Source organism: Lissotriton vulgaris, chromosome 9 (genome assembly GCF_964263255.1).
Source record: "Lissotriton vulgaris chromosome 9, aLisVul1.2, whole genome shotgun sequence".
NCBI lineage: Eukaryota > Metazoa > Chordata > Amphibia > Caudata > Salamandridae > Lissotriton > Lissotriton vulgaris.
This window is the reverse complement of record NC_141697.1, coordinates 938,871,528-938,891,029: the sequence shown is the minus strand read 5'-3', so window position 1 is coordinate 938,891,029 and position 19,502 is coordinate 938,871,528. Positions and strand designations below refer to the sequence as shown.

At 42.7% G+C, this 19,502-nt stretch overlaps 2 protein-coding genes across 2 annotated transcripts in view; both read right to left on the bottom strand.

Moving 5' to 3' along the window:
• RHOA (ras homolog family member A) overlaps positions 1 to 18,526 on the bottom strand; it is a 269,324-nt gene extending 250,798 nt beyond the window's left edge. The window contains exon 1 of the mRNA XM_086938790.1: positions 18,393 to 18,526. The gene's annotated coding sequence lies outside the window, so the exon portion shown is untranslated. The remainder of the gene's footprint in view (positions 1 to 18,392) is intronic.
• On the bottom strand, positions 6,229 to 18,526 carry BRD9 (bromodomain containing 9). The gene is made up of 2 exons (XM_086938789.1): positions 18,393 to 18,526; positions 6,229 to 8,796 (listed from the first exon to the last, which is right to left on the bottom strand). The coding sequence occupies exon 2, from the start codon at positions 8,792 to 8,794 to the stop codon at positions 6,956 to 6,958; it is 1,839 nt and encodes a 612-aa protein (XP_086794915.1). The 5' UTR covers positions 8,795 to 8,796; positions 18,393 to 18,526; the 3' UTR covers positions 6,229 to 6,955.
• Positions 18,527 to 19,502: the final 976 nt, after the last annotated feature.

Genomic DNA, 19,502 nt, shown 5'->3' with positions numbered 1-19,502 from the left:
GAATCGTGGCGATTCCTTGCAGTGCCCGTGACTTTTAAGCTCAATGCGCATGCGCATTGAGCTTAAAAGCGCGTGCACATCAGTTCCCTCATCGCACGTCGCATTTCTCATCCCCAGCTCCCCTCCCCAGCTCCGCCCCCTCACTTCTTGATTGCACGGCCGCTAGGCCGTGCCTCCCCTACTCTCCTCCCCCCTCCTCCTCCTACTCTGCCTGCCGCATCCGCACGTCGCATTTCTCATTCCCAGCTCCCCTCCCCAGCTCCGCCCCCTCACTTCTTGATTGCACGGCCGCTAGGCCGTGCCTCCCCTACTCTCCTCCCCCCTCCTCCTCCTACTCTGCCTGCCGTGTCGCACCTCTCCCCTCTCCGCCCCCTGCACACTGGCCTGAATTGTACCGAAGACAAACAGCGAGGTCTGTCTTGAGGTATTACACTCATGGCATCTGTGTAACACCATGCCCGCTAGGGTAAAATAGTAATTCATCTATCAGTGATCTGGCTTCACCACATTGTTAATACTGAGCTCTGAGCTGGAGTGGAGTTATTTTTGACATGAAATTCGGCGATGCGCGAGCATCTCTTTAGAATACTGCGAAAATAGTTTTGAGTACTTCGAAGGATTTCCATTTACTGCAAAGCGCATAACTTCGTCGGAGTTCAGACGGTTCTCCGAACTTAACGCTCAGGAACAAACAGCTAATGAGCTGGTACCTATTTTCGTCTTCGCGCGTTCGTATTAATCTCAGAGAAGAGAGAGAATTGCAACATAACCCAAAGCTAGTTTGCGCCGGTTTCTTTACAGCCTTTCGAAATACATTACACGGCATCTGTGTAACACCATGCCCGCTAGGGGAAAATAGTAATTTTCTACGTATTTCTTTTTCCAACATTAGCTCCATACCTTTAGGGATTCTAGGGTACGAATTTATCCATCGTTAAAATCAAGTCTTCCCTTGCTATATTTCTAAAGCGTCAGAACCGATGCTGAACATCCACGCTTGGCTCTATAAAATAGCACGGCCAGATTTCGCCGACTAAAGAAGCCAATCAAATAATACAGTTGCACCACCGTAAACTCCTAAGGCAACCCGTTCAGCAAACGTGTTACCTTTTTCAGCCCTTGAATATGACTGGCGTATATAGTTGGTCGATAATTCAAACTACCCTAATCAATGAAAATGTACTATTCCGATTCTCTGAACATGCACAGGAAGTTGCCTGAAAATAGCGATTAAATATTGCATACATTATTAAGGCTAACTGTGCGCAAAAAAAATAGCTCATAAAATGTTTTAAACATGAAAATGTATTGAAGCACTACATTTTTAATTCAGATTTTCAATTTTTTCATATTCACAACTTTTCTGTTATGTACCTTGTTTTCATAAGCTACAAAATGCGCACTCAAACATGGTCGCCTCATTCACGCATACTTGAGTTCTCTTTGAGCGCTAGTACCTTCTTCTATGTCTACGCGGAAGTCTATACCATCAACACAGTAACAACAAACACAGAGACGGATAAGATGGCTGCTGTACGTGTTCCTCTAGCTATCCTCCTTTATCTAGGCAGTTGTTTGACGATTAGGGCAGACTCGCCCTCTACCTCGGATGACTTCAATTCCGTGTTGGGTGACTCTTTCTCCTGCCACGGTACCTGCCAGCTGACCTACCCAATACACACTTCTCCACAGGTGAGCTTAACACTCTATTAATCTACTCCGAAGGTGCGTCATGAGAACCCCCACGCCCCCCAAACCTTAACTAGATGTGTAGACCTCACTACCACAAACCCGCCCCTTCCCTAGGCTAGACACTAGGGTACCGCTCCGACTCAAGTTGAGGCTGTCTGCAAACATTGTGCGAACTAAACAGCTGGTACAAATATTAATTTTCAAGGGCACTGTTCCCGCTGGTAAGCTCGTTTATTAGAGCACCCTTTTTTCACTGCACACTCGGTAATTGATACCCCAGTTCACTCTCCCCTCTCTCCCCAAAGACGTCTTCAATACTCCCCTTGGCCCCACCTCGTGGTAAGTTTTTTCCGCAATAATGGCAGCCCCTTTTTTGGGCAATATGACCGTAATTAACTGTCTAATTCCTTTCCCCTTAGACACTTGTTATACTTTGCATACAGCGCTGAACTCCTCTCAGCTTCATTCCACCGGTAAGCCTCTCTCACGGTCCCTTACTCCTGCACTCCTATAGAGTCCTTCACTTATGGCTAGCAATGTTGCATTCCAAATGCTATAGGTGTCACATTCGCAAAAGTTATAACTATTGGCATTGTAAATGACAAAGCTATCAATTTAGCTATTTTAAAAACCAACCAATAAATAAAATATTTGTCATTTACAAGACCAATAGCTCCAACTTTTCTAATGCGAGACCTATTGCATTTCCAATGCTTGTTCAGTTTTATATAGAGCAAACTTGGAGCGCTTTACTGGTTTCTAGTGCTCATGTAAAGCGCTCCAAGTTTAAGCTATATGAAACTGAAAAACGAGTCTCTTGAAGTTACATCAAAGGCAGTGATGGGATCTTGAAGTTACATCAAAGGCAGTGACGGGTTGTAAAGCACTCCAAGGTTACCCTACATAAAACTGCATGAAGAGCTAGGGGCTAGCTTTCTGGCGGACCTAGTGGCAATTAAACCCTTAGTGTGCTGGATTAAGATATGGACTTCCGATCATAAGAATTTAAATCGCATGATTGTATCGGATTGCCTGAAATTGGAGCATGGTAACAAAACTCCTTTGATGCAGTACGAAAAGGAGTCTTTTCAGGCTATAGGCAAGCCAGATCTCTTTTTTGCACATGACACTTTACGTAAGGTGGACGTTAAAAAGTCATAAAAGACCTACACCACAAATTTTGAAGTGCGAACTGTGAAAATCTTGAGCTCAGTAAACCCTCAGTAAAGGCATATGTAATGGTAAAATCGGTCCCAGGCATCGAACCATACTTATTGGCCCTAACAAGTGCTTACGATAGATGTATTTATTAAGCGTTTTAGATTGAACCAGCTCCATCATCTTTTAGCATCCCCAGTGGGTTTGTTTTTCTCACCAGATCAACAAGGTCCCTGTGGCTGCGATCTTCGATCTCCTCAGAACACGTTACATTTTATAATAATGTGCAAGTATTGTTAATTCCCCAGAAAACGTTACCTCCGGCCCCGGTTAAAATGGTTTAGGCATGCCAAAGTGGCCCTCTTGCATTTACAGTTGCTACCCAATCCTCTTACACTCTGTGCAGTATCAGGCCGCTTATAGACTATCCAGAATCGATTGATTTTGGGTTGCAGGCTTTTATTCATTTGTAATGTTTTAAATTTTCTTGGTGCATCAGTATGAATTGTTTGCCTATTTAATATATGATGTACTTATCTTTTATGGTTGCTTTGTCTCTGAATAAAGATATACATTACATCAAAGGCAGTGACAGGTTGTACTGTACAACAAGTCATCACTACCTTTGATGCAACTTCAAAGAGACTCATTTTTCAGTTTTATATAGCACAAACTTGGAGAGCTTTACTACATGAGCAACAGTTACCAGGACATATAATATGCTGTGGTAACTGGTGCTCATGTAAAGCGCTCTAAGTTTATGCTTTATGCTATAAACAACTGAAAACAGTCTCTCTACTCACTAGTCAGTCTGAATCCTGACGAGGCCTCGCATCGGCTCAAGGAAGGGGCCACTAGGTCAGGCCCGGAGCTCTACTCTCAACTCTCTCTCTCTCTGCACCTCCCTGTTGTGTAATGGCGTATACCTACACATGACTAGGTGAGGGGGAAAGAGAAACCGAGAGTGAGGGCAGCTTGACCAATCACTGCACAGCTTCACAATAAAGCTGTGCAGTGATTGGTGAATATGCTCCCTGTACTTGCCCAATCACAGGCTCTGCGTTCTCTGCAAAGAGACGCTAAAGCAGCTGGATTGGCCAGGACAGGACAACTTGCCACTCATTCTGGACCTAAAGATTACGTCGACGTTTCGATAAAGACCCGCCGTGACCACCAACAGGGGCACAGAAGGGTCGAAACGTCGACGTAATCTTTAGGTCCAGAATGATCCGGTTTCCACAACAAGGATGAAACTGTGGTTTCAAATAGAACTCTGGCCTCTTCTACAGAAATAATTTTAGATATAATACCCTGTTGATATTGTATATATTGCGCACTTTGTCACTTTTTCACTATGCACAAATGTCACTAAACAGTATTTTGTACATGATTCGATTTCACTTGATACAAACAAACAGCTCATAACGGAATGAAGTAATTCTGATAAATATTGAGCACAGACCTAAAGAGTACTAGTTTTTGTTTTTTCTCCTTGTGTGTGTTGAGAGCATAATTTCTGTATTGCATGTATTGTACTTTGAAGTAATAGGTCTACCCGACAGAACCGCTTTTTCTTGAAACGTCTATACTACCCAGGTTCTGAGGGACACAGGGTTACCCCATTGTTTTGAACTGTCTCTAGTATCCTGCATTTATTCACAAATTCTCATTGCACAAAAAGGATCTATATTACTGACAACTCGGGTGAATGAGGCAAGGGGCATTAATAATGTATCAAGACCCGAAATCGATAATTCCCATGTCAGTAATTTGCCTTTCTGCAATTTAGTATTCTTTAACAATTACATGAAGCTCTCGTCTTCCCCACCAGGCCAATGATAATTTGGTAATTCTGATTATGTCTGCAGGAACACCTGCATTTCCCTCCCTGGAAAAGCTGAGCATTTATATAGCCCTCATACAAAGAAACTCAAAGTTGGCAATCCTCTAGTCCAACTTTAGATGGACGCTGCTTCAGATGTAGAATGTACGAACTGGACTTATGGATATTGTCAGAGCAATTTATCTTGACACACACAGATCATATTTGCCTTTTGCATGACAGTCCCCACCATTGCAAGACTACCCCAAGACGGTCCCTAGATGTGTTTCACCAGTTTAGGTCTAGACATACGTAGTTATTTCATACAACAATTAGTTTGACAATGTCAGTTAAGGTTTTGCTTCACGGAGACTCTGAAGGTATTCTCTGTGTGAATTGTTCAGTGCAGAATAAGACTGAGGTGGTGAGAATAGTGGTCAATCACCTTCTTTTAGAGTTTTGCAAAATTGCTGAAAAAAGTGACAGATAGGTACTTGAAAATAAGGTACAGGTCCAATCTGAATCCACTGTCTCCTTTATACTGTGTTAAAGGGAAGCTTTCAGGGATTTAAAGGCGTTCTCGCAAGAGTAATGCAGGGATATTGGGCCAGGAAGAGGGCCCTTCTACAGAGCAGTTTCTGAAGGACTGGCTGCCAGCGAAATTTGTGGTTAATTATCTCTCAACGATCTTTTCAGTGGAGAGGACTTAATGGGCCACAATCCCAGAACCTCCTGCAAAGACTCAAATTGGTTGACTGTTTAAGTAAAGTGACGATGGTGTCATTTTGCTGCATGCCAGATAGCTGGGGTCCTCAACTATACCAAGCCAATCCATCAAGTGGGATGGTCCTTTGAAAAGAGAAAGCAAATTGTAACTTTGGGATTTAAGTCAGACCCTGAGGTTCACAACAGCTACAGGCTTATTTCTTTGCTGCCACTCCTGGACAAGATTACTAGGGGTAAGGGGGTTGGGGGAGAGAAAGAAATGAGTTGCCAGTTCTACACCTATCTGGAAAATATCAACTTACTGGACCCCTCTCAATCTGGTTTCTAGACTAAGTAATGTACAGAGTCTGTCTTGTGATAATATTGTTGTACTAACCATCCTTATGCAAAAGGCACGATCGTCAAAATACTTCTCAACCACTTTTGATAAGGTGGATAGAAGTCTACTTTGGCCCAAGTTAGTCCTCTGGTGCGAAGATCCAGGATTACCACATAGAATCACTGTACAGTAACAACTAGGTCATGGTAAAACTCTTCGATGGGAGGGGGTGATGCCAAAAGCAGCACAAACAACATTTCAAAACAAGGCATATCCGGAGCTTTACTGATTTTTTTATTTTTATTTACGTTTGACCTTTTTGTAGTTCAACCCAGCAACAGATGCCCCTAAACAGGCCACAGTTTCAGATTCCTTTTGTGGCCTATGCAGAGGACTTAGCTATCCGTTCCACTACACAGATGGGTTTATAAAAACAACTGACACCACTTCATACGTTTAATTAAAAAAAAAAAAATAACGTTCAGATCAATGACAATAAGACTATGGTAAAGTTGTTCGGTAGTAAAAGAATTTAATTAGGTAGTTGGTTCAACGAAGATGTTCACACATCAATACACATATTTTGGAGTCATAGTGGAAAAAAGTGAAATTGGAAACCACATAGGGAACATCTACACAGTAAAAATCAACTGCAACTCCTCAAAGCCAGCTAAGGTTTGATCTAGGATTCACAACATGGAAGGCAACCATCTGTATCAATCCAATGTTTCCTAAAGTGGGTCACGAATGTCCAAGCAATAAACAACAATGCTTATTAATTCTGTATTTATCTTGTCACCTTTGCTGCCTTCAAAGGCCAAATGTCAGGCTTTGTCTTCTGACAAATTTCTGATTATGGTTTTTTAACAGGGATTTGTGTTAAACTCCTCTCATTAGGCAGTCAAAGAAAGCAAAGTAAATTATGTGATAATCTTGCTGAGGGCACATGCAGTGTGAAAAGAAATCCTTGAGGATGTAATTTTTGTAACACAACAAGATGTAAATACCGGTAAATTAACTGTACACCTGCAGAAGTTAGGAAAGCATATTTTTAATTTGTTAAGGAATGGAATAACTACGGATTACATCGCACTGAAAGAAGTCCACATGAGGTTTCACAGAGTCTCTTCTGTTAATGTCTTTGCAAATGTTGGTGAACTTTACTAAGTATGAATCACATTACATACAATACCAGCAAATTAGTCTAACACAGCCAATCAACATAAAGCACACATGTATTAATGGTTTGGAGAGTCGGGAGACTGAATGAATTCATAAGGATCATGCACAGTTTCGTGTTGTTCCCCCACACTCAGATGTGAAGGGCTTCCCATATTATGCTGATCACTTTCAGATGCATTTGAAAAAGAGCTAAGGTTGGATGAGGGCCTTGACCCTCTTTCAGCCTGAGCCTCGTGAAGATCCTGCAACAGTTTTGCGGTTTCGTCTAGATTCAAATGACTATCATCTTCATCCAGCTCCTTCTTTACTTTTCCCAATGAATTCAACATAGAAATATCAAGAGACATGTCCGAGTAAGATTTCATTGACATGAAATTCAAAACTGAATTGCTGCAAATGCCAGCTGATTCTCCAGCCTTCATTTCGTCTGGATGCCTCACAGGGATGTTTCTTCGATGTTTTATTTGATACATCGTTTTTGAATGATCACCCCCTGTTATCTGATCAAGCATGTCATCCACCATTTTCTTGGTGGAAGTTCCAGAATCTTTCACAAACTCCATCAGGCTTAACGCGCAGTGAATGCCAGTATCATCTCCATATCCAGAATACAGTAGCTCCATTTCATCCGGCTTCAGATCATTAAAAATGCTGTTATTCTGTAGGGACAGTACCGTACTTGCACTACTGAGAAATGTAACTTTACTTCTGCGTTCATCTTTGAACCCTAAAGTGGTGAAGGAAGGTAATAATTTGTTTGAAAGAGAACTCAAATCAACTGGGTGGGTTTCTTCCTCTTCAGCATCTGGGTCTGACGAATTGACCACACTGTACAGTAGAGATCCATCTACGTTTTTTTTTAGGTAGCCCATCATACAACTCGGTAGATGTCTGTTGATTTTATCACGTGCTTCATCTGCTGCATGCTCCACCAATGCTAGGACATGTTCTTCTGCTGTGCTGTCCGTTAAACTGCATGCATTTCCTTCAGGCTCAAACATAGAACTGATAACTTCTTTTGGCTTTTTCATTTTCTTTGTTGGCTCCACTGGCACAGTTACGACTTCAGGGACAGGTTCCTCAACCACAATGCCTTCATCACCTAGTATAGCAGCCTGCTGAGAAAAATCCATTTCTTGCATAAATGACATGCTGCGCTTCAAAGCTAACAGTCTTTCTTTGCTCATCATCTTAAATCCTGTATGAAGCAGCTGTTTAGCCAATTTATAGTACACAGTCTCGGGCATATTGTAGGTCATAGCGTTATCGCACATCAATTTAAAATCTGCCTTAAATTCAGTCACCGATTTGTATTCACTCAATGCTATCTTTTCCTTCATTGTACTGAAATCCATGGGATGTTTTATTATTGCAAAATATCCTGGTGCAATGGCATCAGTCACTGGGAAAGCGAAAAAGCCATGAGGGTCCTTCCGCTGCAGCTGACGAAGGAAGTGTTCCAATAACCGTTGTATGACGGTACTTTCACTTTCCGTTGAATAGGTCCTGCACGCTCTCACTGGCCGATCTACTGTTTCAGTCTCCATTTTCAAAGCTGGATCAACACATTCATTTTCTCCTTCAGTGTCACATAGCTCCTTCTCCCGCTTTCTTTTTTTCTCTTCCTTTCTTTTTCTTCTTTCGTCGTCATCAATATGTTTTTCCTTTTCAGATTTCTTCTTCTTTTTTTTCTTTTTTTCTTTGTGCCTTTCCCGCTGCTCATGATCTGACCGGTCATCATAATAGCTAGAATCATGCCCAGAACCAGAAAGCTCCGTTACTTCACTTCCTCCAACTTTAAGAACAAGTTTCAATGGTTTCTTTAGGGGTTTGTCCACGTAATCGGCATCGTAGGACCGCCACTCGGCACGGTGCTTCTTGTGTTTCTTCCCCATTGCTCAAATCAAAAAGAAGAAAGCAAAAATGAAGCACATTTTTTGTAACCGTGAAGTTGATGGAAACAAAGATTTTAATACGATTAAATCATGACACTTTACTTGGTGATGCACAAATGATAAATATGCACTGAAACAAGATTTCCACACATCATTTGAATGAAATATACTTTTAATCAGTAAAACTGTATATCTGTGCACATTTAGAGGCCATTTCAATGGGAAATGTGCTGTCTGTAAATGACAGTGCACTACCACACAATGCTTTAGTCACATTAAAAAAACCTGCCTGCCTCATGACCATTACAGCTAGGCGGGTCGCAAATGTTTGTCATTCTAGAAATTCTAAAACGTTTAGGAAGCATTGTATTGGTCAAATAAGTTACTATTTGGGTTGTCATGTCACTCTTCATCAATTAACTCTCTAAAAACAGTAATCAAAGAAGAACTGGCTAGACTAGACTCATGTACAGTGTTTTTGGAATGCAACATCACCAATGTTTTAGCAAATTTTAATCTTCCATTATTGAAGGAACAAAAATCAATTAAAGCAGAGACTAAACGGGGAATACATTATTTTCTAACGGCTCTAGAGAAATTGCTGACATACAAGAATAAATATATTGCGTAACTTATCAACCATATTTTACTTCAATATCACTACAAAGATAAAGAAAGCTTTTTTGTATTTCAGATTGTTGTATCTTCCCTTTCAGTCAATTTGACTGCTCCTGGAAACCACTGATGAAAGAAAAATCCTTGTAATATACTTGGAAACTACTGAACATTTATTTTGCTTGTGCCCCGAACTCCTCAACATTAGTTCGAAATATTTTTAAAAGATAGAATAAAAATTGCCTCAGAAGCTGTTCTGTTTTTTTTCAGTTTCAGGGGTACATCACCTAAAAACGTCGGTCATAGAACAAAATATTTAGATTCGGCTGTTAAGAAATATTAACCCGTTGGCTGCTGCCGTCGGCCATTGGCCGACAGCAGCACTACCTCGCTGGTGCTGCCATCGACCGCGCCCGTTATTTAAAACGGCCGCACTGCCCCAAAAAAGCAGAAGCAGCCAACGGGTTAAAGCAAAGACATGGGATAAAAAAAATTACCGTAATAAGCTTACAAAGTTATAACTATTTTTTAATATTTGATACTTATTGTACAGTCTATTTTTGAAGAATAACGTTTTACATAATATTTGTTGAATAGATTTTAAGGAAAACTTAAAAAGTTTCATTAATTTAATACAGTCTGCCTCAGCAGGTGTCACCGACCATCTTTGAATTATTGGATAATCTAAAATCTTCTGCCCTTTTCCATTTGGTTGGCAGACAACTTACGACATGGTCTACGACGCAGATCTTATTCTAAGGCTCTTTAAATTAGGCGTCTGTGAGAAAGCTCTCTGCAGGTTAGGCTCCTTTCTTTCAGACGTATCTCAGAACATGTGCCCCTTTTAAATCCAAGGTGTTCAAAGCTACATGTGGCATTCTTCAAGTCTCATCAAGGAGTCCCGCTCTTTTCAACATCTAAGTCTACCCTCTGGATGCCCTGGTTCATTACTTCTGATTCAATTTAGTTTTTTTACACAGATAACGCCCAAATAATTTCTTGTATTTACGATAACCCTGAGCTTACTCCATTTAAGATTTGCCTCTGCCCGAGTACAGTTACTTATTGGATGACTAACAACAGCATCAAGCTTAACCCCTTCCACGCTGATGACGAGCTGGGCTCGTCATGGCGTAGCCTCCTCGCACGCTGATGACGAGCCCAGCTCGTCACGTAACATGCGTTTTGAAAAATCTCAGCGTGCGAGCGGAATTCCGCTAGCGCGCATGAGGTTAAGAATGATACATCGGAAATCCTGCTTTCTTGCAAGCATGTACAGGCTTGTACTTCTGCCTGGTGGCCTATTGAATTCTTCTTTACCCAGCCTCTTCAACCAGGTCAAAAATGTGTACGTTAAGTTTCCTTTTGACTTATCCTTTGCCAAACACATGGTTTGGGATACATGTTTTAACTTCCCTCAGATAATCAAAACCGTAATACATGCCCTTATTACATCACGCCTGGAAAATTATAATTGTTTATTCGGGTCTCAAGGACTAACTGAATTATAGGCTACAGCTCATCCAATACTCCAAAGCTAAACTGGCCTTCAATCTCTCTCCCCTAGCCTCCATCACTCCCCCATCTTAACAGCATTCATTGGCTAAAAGTTTAAAAGTGTTCTCAAAGTGAAGCCCTTGGCTTTGTACATCAAGCCACTTACAACACAGGTCCAACACGCGTTAGGGAAACAATTATATTACATCATCCATCCCATAAATTGAGGCCTGTCTCCGCTCTAGTAGTAACAGGCCCGATCTTCAAAAAAGGCCTGACTAGGTGGTTAAACCTTCTTTTTTTCTGCTTCCAAACTCTGGAACAACCTTCCTCTTGCCTTGAAGAGTATTCCAGAGGTTAGCCTTGTCAGGAAGAATCTCAAGACCGAGTTTATCAAAAGGTTTCGGTCATCTTCTTTTGCTTACTATCTTCCACCCCCCTCCTCCAGCACCAGGACACCCCTTGGGTACTCTCTAACAATAACATACAAGTTCATTTTTTTCCCCAATTACACTGATGGTTGTGAGTGGTACTAAATTCTAGTGCACCATAAAACGTGCAGAGGAATGATGCCGGTGTCATTGGAAACAAGTTATACCTGGCCGATGAGCCCAAACTACGGCGAAACTGGTCTGGGCTCGCGTTCCGGTAGGACCTGGCTTGCAGTTCGGGCTGGACGGACTGTCCCACTGTATAAGGGTCAAGACTGATTTGCAGAAGATTGGGTCCAAACTGAGGTGGAACGGTGAACAAAATAACGATGCACTGGGATGCGGCCCCAAGTAATTACCAAATGGCTGAGAATAATTCAAGCAATGCATCCATTACTTTTTTGAATACTTCAGTGAATAAACATAACACGAGCACTTCATCATTTTTCAGTATTTGCTACTTCATCATAACACTGCTTTAAAAGTTTCAGTTAAATTCTGAGATTTTGCAACCATTTTGTTCATTTTTTTTTAATTAGCAACACAGGAGTATGGTTCTTGAATTGCAATTGATCACGGTTTCTCATTGATTTGTGAACTGGGTTGCCAGTTTGGGAATATGGTGTCTGGTTTGAGGTATGAGATTTATGAATCGGGTAACACTTAATGAAGCACATGTGATTAAAATCGCTATCCATCTTCAGTTTGTGATCCGCTTCAACTCCACCATGGTTCGTGAAACAATTTTAAAGTCCTGAAATTATCAGTATAGACTCAACAACCAAGGATCAAGTGCATTACCCTTGTAATATTTCACAACACTTTTCGACAGGGAGTAGGGGAATTTCCAGCCCAACTTGGTGTGCCCTCATTCCCTCTCCAACTGCAGTGAGTTCATCCCAATATCCAACATAGAGAGCATGTGAAGCTTAGACTATGTAGTCTGCCCAGCACCAGTGCAAGCCACACACAAGTACAGCACAAGTAAAATGATGCGTTTCTTCACACGTCCACCCAAACCAGGCAGTCAACAGATCAAGTAGCAGTGAGAGCCTGCCTAACACACAGAACATAACCGGCATAGGCGTTTCCTTCACACAGCATGGTAAATGCAGCATTCAACAGCAGTGTCAGCTTTCTATGCACGAATGGCTTACCACCAATAGCACGCCAGTCTCTTTAATCATGCCTTCAAACCCAGAGTGGTTGAATTATCACACTGCAATACAGCCGGTTCACAATGTAAAACTAGGATATACATACCCTTATGTTCAGAGATTTTATTCCTATGCCATCTTTCTGTGGTACTATTACTGACTTAACTAGAATCTGCTCAAGTTCAGAGGACCTCCAACTAGAGTGGAATAAATGTCGGACGTTCTCCTCTTCCAAGTAGCCCTAGGTGGTATTGCACTCGTTACTTTCTTTATTTTAAGAAATGGTGTTTAGTTATGCCCCTATTTAACTTCACATGGGCAGTACCCGACTCGTTCTTATGTTCACATTTCTTTAACTGAGTCTGATCAGGTAACAAAGATAGTCTCTGGTGGTTTAACAGAGACAGTGCATACTACAACAAGCACTGGCGTTGCCAATAGGTCTCGCAGTAGGAAAGTTGGAGTTATTGGTTTTGTAAATGACATTTTATATTTATGTTTTGTGATTTACAATGCCAATACTTTTAACTTTAGCAAATGTGACTTTTAGCATTTGTAATGCCACATGTTTTGTATTGACGTGACTTAGATGTATTGATATTACAAATAACAATGGCTTTTAATTTTTTTAATTATTGAAGGGTGTTTGTTTTATTGCCCATCCTGCTATGATGTTTGTTTCATTGCCCACCCTGATCCCTAATAAACAGCCTTTTTACACCCTTCTAGAAGGGGAGAAAGTAAACAGATGGGCGGGAGAGAGAGATAGGGAAGGAGTGCAAGAGAGAAGTATAATGAAGTGCGAGGGTGATGAGTGCAAAAAAGTATGAGCGAGACACGAAGATATAAAAGACGAGAGGGTGTGTTAGTGAGAGATAAAAACAGGAGGAAGGGAGTCTGGAGACAGATGCGGGCAGCATGGAAGACGGGGGATGCAGCGAAGCAGAGAGGATAGAGAGCAAGGCAGAGAGGAAGGCACAGTGATGGAGAATCAGAGAGCATGGAAGTGAGGAGTGTGGGCGGAGAGAAGGGGAGAGAAGTAGAGAGAGAGATAGAGAAAGCAAAGGAGACAGAGGGAGAGCGAGAGAAGGAGAGATGGAGAGAGAAGGAAAAAAGTGGAGCGAGGGAGAGAGGAGAGAAGGGGGAAAAGGATGGATGGGAGAAAGAGAGAAAGAAGGAGAGAAGAGAAGAGGATGAGAGAGAAGTGCAGAGAGGGAGACAGGAGAGAAGGGGAAAGAGGGAAGGGGATAGAGGGAAGGAGAGAGAGAGAAAGAGAGAATAGGAGAGAGGAGAGAAGGAGAGAGGGAGATAAGGAGAGCAGTGAAGAGAAGGATACTATTGAGTGAGTGGATGGATGATGAATGGATGGATCAGTGACTGGATGGATGCATGGACGAATGAATGGATGGTGGGTAGAGGAATGGATGGAAGGCTCTGAGTGGATGGATGGATGGGTGGTAGGAAGAATGGATGGATGGGTGGTAGGAAGAATGGATGCATGGATGAATGAGTGGATACACGGATGGATGTATAGATGAATGGTAGTCACCGAGACAACTCAGAGCACAAAGTACGCAATCAGTGCCTGCGTCTATGCAAGCCTCACGCACACCTGCGATTATGCAGGATCTGGGTTCTGCCATTATGCTATCTGCGTGGCTCACCCGCCCCGGCTCTCCCTGCTCCCTCCCCTCCCCTTTGTACAGCGGGAACAGCTGTGCGAATAAATAAGCCTCGAATGAAGGCACTTTATGTCGTCCCCGCCGCCATGAATCTGCTGTAGTGGCTGAACTCGGCCTCAGTACAACGGGCGCCGCTCCGCAAGAGTAAGATAACAAGCATCAAAGGGCCAAGAGAGGGAGAGAAAAGAAAGCGCGAGGGGGAGGGAAATGTAAACAGAGGAAATAGGAACCCCTAGGCAGTTTAATGCGCGGTGAACGTTCTGCAAATGGGTTAATTCAAAGGAACATATCAGAGGGGACATGAGGGAGTGGGAAGAAGGGGGAGGGAGTAAAAGAAAACCCGGCGAGAAGGACGACCGAAACAGAAATGAACCCGTATGCAAGATGGTTCAATAAATGCATGGCTGGGAGGCGCGCTGAGCCTGATGCGCAGTGAAGGCTCGTGAATGAGTTAAAAACGGGGAGAAAATGCATTGACAGCATAAGCGCCTTGTGTGCCAGGATCTTTAACAGTGCAGAGTGCCTGATGTTAAAATGATGCGGTCAAGTGAAATAGTGCCGGTATTCGTTTTCAAAGACATGCCCAGACGGGGCTAGCAAGCTCCATGTGTGTGTCTGTACAGTTGAAAATGCTGATAATCGTTTGTAAATACATGCCCTGATGGGGCTGGCACAATGAACCCAAGGAGTATTGGCTGAACTCTAAAAACTGACAATGCAATAAATATTAAAATCGCATGTAACGTGTCCAATACAATTAGGTGGAAACTAACAACTTTTACCTTCGGGGTTAGTTCGAAAAGCTGGCAAAAGTGCCTGAACTATTAACAAGAGCATGAGAGAAAGTTATCTGCGGGCATTTTGAAACGAAATCACGCAAGAAAATATTGAATGTAGCTGGGCCTCATGTAAAGCGCTATAACAACTTTTGTTCGAGTTCGCGCTACATAAAACTACAAAAACAAGTTGTGAATGAAAGAAGGGACAGAGAGGAGGAAAGGTGGGAGGGAACACGGCCTGGGGGAAGCTGGCTGGGGAGGGGGAGGAGAAATCCAAGTAAGGCTGTGTGCTGGGAGAGAGAGGGGAGGTGCTGGAGCTGGGGAACAGATGGCCGTGAAAGTTTATGGCCCAAAAGCGCGTGCCTGTGGCCACGTGAACTCGAAGAAAACCGCACCAAAAACCCCTTGGTTTCACGAGTATTTTGAGCACTTGAATTCTCTCCATCCATTCCTTCGGAATGGAAAAGGCGAGACCTAAAATTAAATCACAGCTAAAGGTAGATTAAAGAGCTCCTTTAACTTGCCCAGGTTATGAATCATCGTGAGATTTACTTCACATCATGCTGAATATAATCTAAATAATTGAATAATCATACTGTCAGGATGAAGGTTGTCAGCCAAATTATATGCCATCAACACCTCTAAACGACTTTGTTTGACCCCATCCCACTGATTTATTTAATGGACTGTCGCCATATACACATTTGGTAGGTTTGTGAGCACTTAACTTCATGCAATCTTACTGGCAGTGAGACAAATATGCAAACAAGCATATTTATATTACTGTTTGTTAGGATAAGTGGTTGGTAACATGCAGCCATATGAGTCACCCCAGTTATACGATAAAGAAATTCGCAGAATGAAGCAACATCGGCTACAAAACCATGGAAGCTGGGAGTAGAGCTCCTTTGCAGAACAGACTGTAGTAGCAGAGTTAAGATGCACCCTCAAAAAAAGAGTTTTATGAAAAGGAGTCAGAAAGATTTTGTTTGCCTTCAAAGTGGTGATCTTAAAAGTGATACAAAGCAAAATGGTGCATAAAAGGTACATTTGACAAATGGCCAGTACTTTTGTTGCATCTTAAAGAATGTGTGTGTGTGTGTGTAAGTCTTTTCTCTGAACAAATAAAATCTAAATCTGACAAGTTATCATAACAGCAAAGTGAATCACACATGGGCAATTAGTCAATAGCACTATCTTTACTACAGGCTGAATGGTCCAAACCGAATGCAGGTTTAAACGAACACAAAAATAACAATAAAAAGTTTGTGTCTGCAAAGTAAATATGTCACAGGACACGCTATGTGTCTTAATTACAAGTAATAGGTCAAATCTGCAATCTACAAAAATACTACATGAAGTCCCATCACCAACACTTACTGGGAACACAAATAGGAGGATAGTGTAAATTTGTAAAACGCCATGGCCTTGATGGACAATCCATCGGAGAAATAGCTAAGCACGAAATAACACGGGGAAGCCAGTGTCTGAAGGGGTGGATCCAAAGCCCACTTTGGCTCCGTAAATACTCTTATTGTCTTTTTTTAAGTTGTAACATGAGGTATTTCAAACAGCTAAAGTGGTCTGTTGTCGGCTGTGCCAGTTGTACAGTTTTGGAAATAGCTGCAGTCCTGCCCTACGCATTTTGGCTGTCTCTAGTATCCCCTGCCTGCAAAGCCCATAGCATCATAGGGCGTATTACCAATCACGGTACTATTTTCGACAATGGCAGATTGTACTCTTGAAAAATAGAGGTGGGTGCTTATATGAGATGTTCTGGATCGGGGGGGGGGGGGTTACAGTAAATCACGTCGGGTTGTTTAGATTATTTTTTAGTAAACTCTAAAGACTCAATCAAACGTTGGTACCGAACAGAGAGTAGACCGCTGTTTAATGCGTTACCCGCTGCAGTCATCCGATAAAAGGAGTGATCTAAAATAGCGCATCCTTTGATGCTTGGCTCCGCTGCTGTCAAACGTGAAACGCAGGATGGGGCATCCAGCGTTATCATAGGTGGCTGGCTAGTACTCGTCTACTTAAACTGAAAATCTACTCGATGACAATCAATTTAATAAAACCCAAAAAAGAACAGTCAGCAGGCTACAAAAATACCCACATACAACTAATCAATCACCTCTGATAAACGCAAAATGTGAATGAAATGCGTGGGGTTGGAAAGGCGTACTGCACCTAAAAAATATAGGATTCACATAGGTGTACACGATAACTAGCAAGATACATTGATTAGCAACGCTGTTCTCCAGCAATTGAAATGGCATTTCCGTAGCAAGTTCATTTATTTGCACTAGGTAACAGATAGCACTGTGGACTTCCTCTTTAGGCTGTGGGTAGACTAGGGTATCAAATCATGGAAAATTGAGGTAGTGTTTGGGTCGGATTAATATAATAAGCGTATGTATAAAAACAGGTTATAATGGGCTAACCGAGAAGAGAAAGATATATATTTTTCTCCCCAGAGGGTTATTACACCCTTCCTCCACCCTCCTAGGTGTGGCAAATTATTTCAGAATAAGACATTTCCGCCCGACGACAAACATTTCTCATTTGGACTGCCATTTCCCTAACACCCACCGGTTGCTACGGTCGGTGTCACAATAAGCACTGTGTTGAGAAATTAAAACAAGCATACCGTGGACTAGATGTAGATTCGCGTCATCGGAGAAAATGACAGTCCTGTGTACAGCAGTGCAATAAAGAAATGAGGATCCGTGCAGTTTGGCTGTGGGAGGAGCAGCACATGGCATTTCCTACTTCAATATGGGGTGGGGTCGAACTGCTCTGAGGACCGGCTTCACTTCCGACCTCACTTTGGTGGACAGATAGAAAAGTATGTTTAAGTCAATACTTCTCGCGTCAATGACCTGTGGAACTGACTTGACTGTATGTGCAACACTTCTTGTGTGGGATGAGGAATCAAAGCAGCCTTAGCTCAAAGGGGGTCCCGGGCCGTAACTCTTGATGGGCAGTTCCTGCTTATGTTACCACATAGAGGGAGTCTGGGAGTGGGGTCTACAACTACCCACTTTGGTTTACGTATAAATTGGCTTCACGAATAGACAAACTAACTACCTATTATACGTAAGAGGCGCAGTGTGCTCCCACTTTAGCCCAGGTCGGTCAGGCTAAGGACCTCAGATCATTGAGCTGGGTGACAGTCTGCCAGTAAGAGGGCGGAGGGAAGGCTGTCTGGTTTGTCTAGCTTTAGTGCAGAGCAAAGCTATGCTCACCTAACACAATATTTTCAGACTAGAGTGTTTAATGGATCATGAAAACAACAGGGAGCCGCCTCATATTCCCATCGTGGAGTCAGTTCGCTACCAGTCATCAGGGTGTCAATCAAACAGTTTCTTATTTAAAACAGGAAGGAGAACCCCGTGACTTCAATGTAGGAACCTGGCGCGCTTCAGACAACTTACTTGAAGGGGGTGTGGATGTATCGTCGAGATATCTTGTCCGGGTCTGGTCGCGTTACCTGACAGCCAAGCGCAGACGCCGCCGTTGACTAACTAGTGTCAGGGAGAAAGGCGCGCGCACTTGAGGTGAAAAAAAAATAGTGCAAGAGGCTGCGCACGCGCATCCCCCCCTCCCTCTGGATCCAACTAGACGCTGGCTGGATGGATGGTGAGTCAGACTGACGCGCGCGCCCCTGGAATGTTTTTACGCTCTAAGTAGCGTGTGTGCGTCGCCAATGTGAGTCCATGGTACAGTCAGGCAAAACATGCCCACATTGAATGATTTGGTGACGTCATGTCTGAACACGCTGAGCCTGGCCGTAACCAGGCTTTGGCAGAGGGTCAAATAGAAGGTAGGGGATACATTCAATGAGTAACCCAGAATAAAAGTGGCGGCGCGAACAAATACGCTTTAAAAGGAAAGCGCGAGACATTCATCTCACAGAATGGGTTAACTGAATATTAGAAAAGACCTTCAAGAAGCGTTTTACAGTTTCAATAAACATAAAATGTATCCTTATTGCCTTTATCTGGCCGTATTTTTGCGGTATTTGTAATGCGCAGTAACATCATTCATTCTTGATGACTAAACATTATATTTTACACGAAGGTTGATTCAGTGACAGATCGCTATACCAACATGGCCGCCGGTCGAGAAAGAAAACGAATGTCCTACTTCCATGACAACTTCCCTGCGTTCAGCCGAGCCCTCACAGGTGTTTGCCAGCTGAAAATATTAAACAGTTTGAAAGGCGGGGAGTTGTGTGCGTTGTTTGGGTGGGGGCAAAGATAACTCCGTCACGCAGAGCCTAGTTAATTTCTTTTGCCACTGTTTGAAAATACTTGAAGCTGCAATATTTCGAAAGGGGCGTTAAGGTATTGAGTAATTATGTCTCCTTACCCAATGAAGGCTGGTCAGGGCGGGGCTCTGACCGGCCCTGGGTATAAAGTTCCGTGTTACTATTTGTGTTCAGTGTAGGCAGCATACTGGAAAGAAAAGGAGTAATGGTGTGTCACGCGGAAGGGGCTGAGATGATTTTTTTCTTTGTCCCTCTTTCTGCGCTCGTCAAAGAC

Bases quoted from the DNA above. Each gene is read 5' to 3' on its own strand.
- BRD9 (XM_086938789.1), bottom strand. From the start codon at position 8,794: ATGGGGAAGAAACACAAGAAGCACCGTGCCGAGTGGCGGTCCTACGAT.